This window comes from Conger conger, chromosome 3 (assembly GCF_963514075.1).
Source record: "Conger conger chromosome 3, fConCon1.1, whole genome shotgun sequence".
Classification (NCBI taxonomy): domain Eukaryota; kingdom Metazoa; phylum Chordata; class Actinopteri; order Anguilliformes; family Congridae; genus Conger; species Conger conger.
Genome location: NC_083762.1, coordinates 2038295 through 2047693, shown reverse-complemented (window position 1 = coordinate 2047693; position 9399 = coordinate 2038295). Strand labels below are relative to the sequence as shown.

At 47.8% G+C, this 9399-nt stretch overlaps 1 protein-coding gene across 2 annotated transcripts in view; it reads left to right on the top strand.

Annotated features, from left to right (window-relative positions):
• The first annotated feature begins 3594 nt into the window (after positions 1–3594).
• The window catches only part of LOC133124773 (ubiquitin domain-containing protein 2-like), a 22868-nt gene continuing 17063 nt past the window's right edge, over positions 3595–9399 (top strand). For both annotated transcript variants that reach the window (XM_061236242.1, XM_061236243.1), the window contains exon 1: positions 3595–3744. In XM_061236242.1, coding sequence (XP_061092226.1) covers positions 3675–3744 — 70 coding nt within the window. In that variant the 5' untranslated portion in view covers positions 3595–3674. The remainder of the gene's footprint in view (positions 3745–9399) is intronic.

Genomic DNA, 9399 nt, shown 5'->3' with positions numbered 1-9399 from the left:
ATTTATTTCATTATTGGTTCCCAATGAACAATTATTTATTCACAGAAAATGTGATTTAGATAGATAAACAGTGTTTTTCAGCAGCACATAAAGGGTAGGGAAGAACAGGGCATGGGGTACACTGGCAAGTCCGTGGAATGCAAATCCACATGTCACCATTTTAAGTTTCAACAGCAAACTCATTGTGGCACGGTTAAGTTGGTTTCAAAACTCAGGGGGCAAGAATTTAAAATGTAAACTCCGAACGAGGACTGGCCGGAATACCTTCACTATTGAGTCATGCTCACATGCAGCGCCTTGCCAAAATCAGTAAGCAGTTTTAAGTAGTTTTTTCAGTTGAGCCAGTGAGACTTATAATAAAGCTACATGAATTGACATGTACTAATGTCGTTGTGAACTAATTACTGAGAAGCCAATCTGTCCAACTTTGTTTATGTATATCATTAAGTCATATTAACAACTACAGTAGCTAATGCCAAGAATGTGAGTTAATGTATTTGTTAATGGTTTGCTAGTTATAGGTCCATCCTATGGTTTGCTAATGTATAAATATTCATGTGACTAATGCATACTAATACAATACAACAAATTAATTAACGAATGAAAAATATGATGCTTAATTATTGCATTTGTATGTGAAATTAATTCATGTTCACAGCTACATTAGTTAATGGGAATGAATGAGAGTTATTGTAGTGGGGCCGAAGCCCTGTGTCTGTTCCAGGATGACTGGCCAGGGCCCGTTAAGCTCAGGAGACCTCCTGGGTAGACTAAGTCGCTATTGGAATGGTGTTGGTGGGCCAGTAGGGGGCAGTCTTCCCTCTGGTCAAATGAATGGCATTGCCCCAGTGCTGTGATGGGGACACTGTGCTGTAGGAGACGCTGTCTTTCGCACGAGACGTAAACCAAGGTCCTGACTGTCAGCCGTCATTAAAGATCGAATCACCCTGTTCCAAACCTGGCTGTTTCAACCTGCCACCCAATCATCCCCTGATTCAATCGACTAAAGAGTCGCTCTCTCCCTCTTCACAGCTGCTGTGTGGTGAGCATTCTGTTCCCCACATCACTGTACAGCACTTTCAGTTGCCAGCTGGTAACATTATTATTATTATAATTATTATTATTATTATTATTATTATTTATTATTATTAATCTCAGTTCAGTATACCCTGATTCGTTCTTGTCCAGTGAGCTCACACACACAGAACCTGCATGGTCTCCCCAACCTCTGCCGTACTGTATTACAGTGTTTTCTAAATAATACAAAGCCTACTGTATCTCAGGGTTTAATTAAGCTAAAAGTGTCTCAAATAGACAGAATTACTACATTAATGACTCGAATCAGAAATGGAACGTAAAGTGGTTTCATGCTATCTTTTTAAAAATATGACTTATTATTTGTTATCTATCTTTAGTGTCCCTGTGAAAAGCCCAATTTAACGGAGTTTAATATAATAAACAGCAGCGCAGCAGAATGTAACATCTGAAGGCAAACGTAATTCTCGGATTTGCCAATACATTGCAAACTGTTTCGAATTTCTTGACAATATATCATATCGTATATTTGAGTGTCTGCCATTTCCATCAGACTGGCTAAAGGAGTAGGAGAGAGGGAGAGAGAGAGAGAGAGAGAGAGAGAGAGAGAGAGAGAGAGAGAGAGAAGCAGGCCAGACTGGGTAAGGACATATCTGGCCAGTGCCTGTTTGTTCCAGGTCCATCTGCCGAGTGTTACTCATGCTTTCAGTGTAGCATTGAGTTCTGCTCTATCATACACAATCTGCTCTCCACGAACAATCACACAATGCACAGCTCTGCTTCCCTGACATGTAGCTGTTATGAAATTAATGCAACATCAAAACGTGAACGTATAGAGCCATGAAAAAGCCCCCTTCCTGATTTCCTCTATTATTGCATATTTCTTCACACTGTCTGGTTTCAGATCTTTTGACATAATGTAATATTAGACAAAGGGAACCTGAGTAAACACAAAACACATAATGAAATATTAGACAAAGGGAACCTGAGTAAACACATTACATTACATTACATTATTAGCATTTGGCAGACGCTCTTATCCAGAGCGACGTACAGTTGATTAGACTAAGAGGAGACAATCCTCCCCTGGAGCAATGCAGGGTTAAGTGCCTTGCTCAAGGGCCCACTGGCTGCACGGTTCTTATTGTGGCTACACCGGGATTAGAACCACCGACCTTGCGTGTCCCAGTCATTTACCTTAACCACTACGCTACAGGCCACCCCACAAAACACATTTTTTATTATTTATTATTGCTTCATTTATTTAATACCGAATTACGGTTGGATTGCAGCAGTAATGTCATTCTCATCACACAGATGTAGGGCTGGGCAGTATGCTGTAAGACTCATTCGAGCGTTAGCATTCTTCAGTGAAAATTTTACAGAGAGAGTAAAGTATAGCTTACTCGCTGTTATCCACCAAGAGCCAGGTACACAAGCTATTAGCCAATATTTCACTGTTCCAGTTAATGGCTATTTAAGCTATTAGGGCCTAAGTTTTCATTTCGCTGTAACCACAGATAAACGGTGTGTGTAATTACTGCACGGTTGAGAGAGAGGAGCTGAAGCAACACTCGTTATTTTTCCATTAATCAGCCCCCCCCCCCCCCCCCCCCCCCCAAACACGCACGTTATTCTCCCGACAGAAAGTGCTTCTGAAGTCAGCGCTCTTTAATCTCTCCTTCAGACAGACTTGTGTCTGACACAAAATACCTAGGCTGTCTGAAACCGTTCTGCCAATGTTCTTCGGCAAAGGTCACCCTAACCCCGACGTTAAATTGCTCTGCACTTGGGCGTTCTTAGACGAGTGCGCAGAGACCCAGCTCCATTAAGTCCGTTTTCAGGCATTTGGCTGGGACAGAGCAAATAAGATGTTTCTGTGCACTTCAGAGTTCATCCTGCTACTGCTGTCTGCGAAGTCAAAACGAAGTAATTCCTCGGTGGATCACACAACATGGATGTGAATAGCCTCATATTGAAAGCGCGCGGTCTGCATATTCATTGTTTTATTCCAAACCCAAATGCGCTGGAATACAGAGCCAAAACAACATTTATTTGGCTGTTTATTCCTTTTGTGCAACCTGCTGCAACCTGTTCCGGGCCAGAAGAACGCATATAAGTAACACAACATCTATATTTATAATAACACACATTTAAAAGCATTCATGTTAAACCGTTAATGACATTATGAAGTTAGACGCCCTTTTTATGAGAAAGGTAGGAATGTAGACTTGTAATTGTGTTTCTGCAAGATTTAAATAATGTATATTTATACAAGGTAGTAAGGCTTCTTGGACAATTTAAGAAATGAAAGAAATTGTTCGGGCAAGTGCGCTGAAGTGTGGAGCTAGGGAATGATCGTGCACGTCGTTAGAATGAAGACGGTAGTTTGCTCACTTGTTCGCAGTAATGTATCAGGCGCCGCGAGGCTTTCTCCCCAGTTTCTACATGAGAAACGGTCACCTTGTGATGGTGTGTGTGTGTGTGTGTGTGTGTGTGTGTGAGTGTGTGTGCATGCATACCCCGCCTCCTCCCAGCTGATGCTAGCGCTGTGTCAATTTCTATTCTGAGAGGAAGCGAGTTGAGGAAGGGGGGACGAAAACAAGAGGGTCCGCGGGGGTCGCGCAGTCGGAAAACCCATGGGTGGCTGTGTGGGCAGTCATCATGATTCTTCGGGCAGTTTAAACGAAAATTCAGACGGAACCGGAGGTAGGAAACGCCACACGCACACACGGGATCACATTTAGTTGTTTAGGACAGGTTTATGGTCATTACTCTTGCGGGTTTTTTTTTTCTCGCCTTGTCGCCCCCTAAACGTCTTCGGTCGTGGTGTTTTCCAGTTAGGTCCATGGTGGCTTTAAACGTTGCTTTCAGATTACGATATTCGGCTACCGCCGGGCCTGGTGCTCTATAACGGGCAGCGTTTATCTCCTCGCCGGGTTCTTACTCGCGATTATCATACGCGGAGACGCACCGTGGGCTCGATTTTCTTTTGTCTTTATCGAACAAGTCGTTTTCCCGTTTCCTCCCGTACTGTACGAGGGAATAGTTAGCCTACATGCGAAATGTGGGTCAATGTTTTGGCTTCGGGGTGCACAATGACGTCTGGCACAAGTGTAGCGTGTACGACAGCGTAGTTTTATTGATATGGAAATTGATCGCTTTATGTAGGCTGTAGATTATGCCGTGTGACAAAACAAAACGCTTCGGTAGTGGTAGTTTCTCACGGCGCTGGGCGATTAGAGGCGCGGGGAGAGGGGGCTTTGTTATATATGAGCGATATTAAATAAACAGCTGACACACGAAACGTTCACCGAATTATTGATGATAGAGGCAGTTAAGGGCGATGTTTCCATTTCCTGAAATCAGGAAGTGGTGCAGACGAGTCACAGCTCTCAAAACTTCGGGGTAAACAAGAGCAGAGTAACACAACCCTCAGCGCCAGCTATTTTGGCAGTGTGTTTGCTACAAGCTGCAGACGATGCTCTGGGCCGAACAGATGTCAGATTGGTTTCAGTTTTATGTTGGAGCATATCAAAACAAACGGGTGTTCACATCGAGTCGTTCAGCTGAGGCTCAGTTAGGTTATTTACACGGCTGCATTCAACGTACAATCAATTTACTGTTGGATATTTTATTGGAGCGGTTCAGAACACGTTCCTTGCTCGAGGGTAGCGTTGCAGTGCGGTGTCCCACATGGGAACTGAAGTTCTGTGTCAGGAGAGCAGTTCCATGACCGTTATACTACACGTCTACCTCTCAGGTGTAAACGTGCACTTTGTAAGGTTTTATTGTTGTCTTGGTGTTTTGGCCTTGTGCCATTCCTGCTGCAGTCGATGTATGTGTGCGTGCACGCGTAAAAGTCTTCATTATGTCCTTGGTTATATACAGGTATGACATAGGCTGTTTGTTGTGCTGCTTTTGAGTGAAGAGGTTGAGCTGCTCACATCAAAATTCTCCTGTGGGTGACATTAAAAATAATGAATGTTTGCGGTGGAGGGCTTTAATGCAGCGACTGCAGCAGCACAAACACAAAAGCCCTTTGCCCGTTTAGTGTGAACTAGGGAATACTAGGGACCTGCATTACTAGAGCAGTCTGTGTGTGTGTGTGTGTGTGTGGGGGGGGGGGGTGTAAATGTCAATATCCCAGTTTTGGATCTACCCAGTGCAAACACCAAAAGAATCTCTGTGTTCACTGCCTGGGTCATCACTCTACTGAGGGTGTGTGTGTGTGTGTGTGAGGAAGACTACTGAGGGTGTGTGTGTGTGAGTGTGAGGAAGACTCTACTGAGGGTGTGTGTGTGTGTGTGTGTGTGTGTGTGTGAGGAAGACTACTGAGGGTGTGTGTGCGTGAGTGTGAGGAAGACTGCTGAGGGTGTGTGTGTGTGAGTGTGAGGTAGACTCTACTGAGGGTGTGTGTGTGTGTGTGTGTGTGTGTGTGTGTGTGTTTGTGTGAGGAAGACTCTACTGAGGGTGTGTGTGTGTGTGTGTGTGTGTGTGTTTGTGTGAGGAAGACTCTACTGAGGGTGTGTGTGTCTGAGGAAGACTACTGAGGGTGTGTGTGTGTGTGAGTGTGAGGAAGACTGCTGAGGGTGTGTGTGTGTGAGTGTGAGGAAGACTCTGCTGAGGGTGTGTGTGTGTGAGTGTGAGGAAGACTCTGCTGAGGGTGTGCGTGTGTGATGAAGACTACTGAGGGTGTGTGTGTGTGTGTGTGTGTGTGTGTGTGTGTGTGTGTGTGAGGAAGACTCTGCTGAGGGTTTGTGTGTGTGTGTGTGAGGAAGACTACTGAGGGTGTGTGTGTGTGTGTGTGTGTGTGTGTGTGTGTGAGGAAGACTCTGCACTAGGAGGAGATTAAACACATCCACTCAGTCAGCCTCACAGTCTTTTTGTTGCACAGATGCACAGGAAGTGCATTACAGAACAGGAAGTCCTGTCTGGCACCAGCTACAACAAACGCATTCTGGACTGGCCATATAATTCGCATTGTTTGCATCATCTTTTGGGACAGATTCATTTTGGAAACAGTAGAGACGGCAGACACCTCTACCTCCGAAGTGTGTTCACGCTGTCTGTGTTTGTGGGGAAGCCGGAGTTAGGTGTGTAACACATAACACCATTTCACAGATGAAGGAAATCATGCACAATAACGTTCATATCTTCTCACCTCATCTTACATAGGTGGCGTATTCATGAATATGTTGTCCGGCGAGTGGCTGATCGGGCTGTGTGTGTTACAGGAATCGCTGCCTTCTCTCATTCTGTAATGGCTGTCAGTGTCAGGGCTTGTTATCGATCTCTGCGGGTCTGTGCGGAAGTACGGGTAATTGCCCTCTCTTTGGCTGCACAGTGGGATGTGCCCCCTGGCTGTGTGAAGATCCTCTTCCTCAGCTCGCCGTCTGCAGACAATCCTCCTCTTCCTCACCACTGCAAGCCTCAGCCAGTTCCTCTCCCACACAGAGAGGAGTCCCGCGCTGGTCTGAAACTGCACTGCAGAGACCGAAGATAGCCGTGGCCCCCACAGCCGACCCCCAGTGACCACTTCTTACTGCATCTAACCACCGCCACTCATCCACAGAGCCCCCCCCCAGTGCTGCTTTAGGTGTGCTAGCTGCTGTAGTACCTGGGCGCTGTCAGAACCGCCCCGCTCGGAACCTCTGGGTCTGTCCTCCGCAGACAGCCGCTCGGTTATTTACCGAGACGTGAAACTACACAGAATTCTCACGCGCCTGAATCACGCCGAGCCGTGTCCTGACTCACAGCGGGGTGCTCTGAGAAGCCGGAGGGACACTACGCTTCTACGCTGTCAGTCTCTCTCTGAGACACTACGCTTCTACGCTGTCAGTCCCTCTGAGACACTACGCTTCTACGCTGTCAGTCCCTCTGAGACACTACGCTTCTACGCTGTCAGTCTCTCTGTGACACTACGCTTCTACGCTGTCAGTCCCTCTGAGACACTACGCTTCTACGCTGTCAGTCTCTCTGTGACACTACGCTTCTACGCTGTCAGTCCCTCTGTGACACTACGCTTCTACGCTGTCAGTCTCTCTCTGAGACACTACGCTTCTACGCTGTCAGACTCTCTCTGAGACACTACGCTTCTACGCTGTCAGTCCCTCTGAGACACTACGCTTCTACGCTGTCAGTCCCTCTGAGACACTACGCTTCTACGCTGTCAGTCCCTCTCTGTGACACTACGCTTCTACGCTGTCAGTCTCTCTCTGAGACACTACGCTTCTACGCTGTCAGTCTCTCTGAGACACTACGCTGTCAGTCCCTCTGAGACACTACGCTTCTACGCTGTCAGTCCCTCTGTGACACTACGCTTCTACGCTGTCAGTCTCTCTCTGAGACACTACGCTTCTACGCTGTCAGTCTCTCTGAGACACTACGCTTCTACGCTGTCAGTCCCTCTCTGAGACACTACGCTTCTACGCTGTCAGTCCCTCTGAGACACTACGCTTCTACGCTGTCAGTCTCTCTGAGACACTACGCTTCTACGCTGTCAGTCCCTCTCTGTGACACTACGCTTCTACACTGTCAGTCTCTCTGAGACACTACGCTTCTACGCTGTCAGTCCCTCTGAGACACTACGCTTCTACACTGTCAGTCTCTCTGAGACACTACGCTTCTACGCTGTCAGTCCCTCTCTGTGACACTACGCTTCTACGCTGTCAGTCCCTCTGTGACACTACGCTTCTACGCTGTCAGTCCCTCTGTGACACTACGCTTCTACGCTGTCAGTCTCTCTCTGAGACACTACGCTTCTACGCTGTCAGTCCCTCTGAGACACTACGCTTCTACGCTGTCAGTCCCTCTCTGTGACACTACGCTTCTACGCTGTCAGTCTCTCTGTGACACTACGCTTCTACGCTGTCAGTCCCTCTGTGACACTACGCTTCTACGCTGTCAGTCTCTCTCTGAGACACTACGCTTCTACGCTGTCAGTCTCTCTCTGAGACACTACGCTTCTACGCTGTCAGTCCCTCTGAGACACTACGCTTCTACGCTGTCAGTCCCTCTGAGACACTACGCTTCTACGCTGTCAGTCCCTCTGAGACACTACGCTTCTACGCTGTCAGTCTCTCTGAGACACTACGCTTCTACGCTGTCAGTCTCTCTGAGACACTACGCTTCTACGCTGTCAGTCCCTCTCTGTGACACTACGCTTCTACGCTGTCAGTCTCTCTGTGACACTACGCTTCTACGCTGTCAGTCCCTCTGTGACACTACGCTTCTACGCTGTCAGTCTCTCTCTGAGACACTACGCTTCTACGCTGTCAGACTCTCTCTGAGACACTACGCTTCTACGCTGTCAGTCCCTCTGAGACACTACGCTTCTACGCTGTCAGTCCCTCTGAGACACTACGCTTCTACGCTGTCAGTCCCTCTCTGTGACACTACGCTTCTACGCTGTCAGTCTCTCTCTGAGACACTACGCTTCTACGCTGTCAGTCTCTCTGAGACACTACGCTGTCAGTCCCTCTGAGACACTACGCTTCTACGCTGTCAGTCCCTCTGTGACACTACGCTTCTACGCTGTCAGTCTCTCTCTGAGACACTACGCTTCTACGCTGTCAGTCTCTCTGAGACACTACGCTTCTACGCTGTCAGTCCCTCTCTGAGACACTACGCTTCTACGCTGTCAGTCCCTCTGAGACACTACGCTTCTACGCTGTCAGTCCCTCTGAGACACTACGCTTCTACGCTGTCAGTCCCTCTGAGACACTACGCTTCTACGCTGTCAGTCCCTCTCTGTGACACTACGCTTCTACGCTGTCAGTCTCTCTCTGAGACACTACGCTTCTACGCTGTCAGTCTCTCTGAGACACTACGCTGTCAGTCCCTCTGAGACACTACGCTGTCAGTCCCTCTGAGACACTACGCTGTCAGTCCCTCTGAGACACTACGCTTCTACGCTGTCAGTCCCTCTGAGACACTACGCTGTCAGTCCCTCTGAGACACTACGCTGTCAGTCCCTCTGAGACACTACGCTTCTACGCTGTCAGTCCCTCTGAGACACTACGCTGTCAGTCCCTCTGAGACACTACGCTTCTACGCTGTCAGTCCCTCTGAGACACTACGCTTCTACGCTGTCCGTCCCTCTCTGTGACACTCACCTGTGTGTCTCTGTGTGTCTCCGTGTGTCTCCGTTTGTCTCCGTTTGTCTCCGTGTGTCTCCGTGTGTCTCTGTGTGTCTCTGTGTGGCTGTGTGTCTCTGTGTGTCTCTGTGTGGCTGTGTGTCTCTGTGTGTCTCTGTGGGGCTCTGTGTGTCTCTGTGTGGCTGTGTGTCTCTGTGTGGCTGTGAGTGTGTGTGTGTGAGTGTGTGTGTGTGTGTGTGTGTGAGTGTGTGTGAGTGTGTGTGTG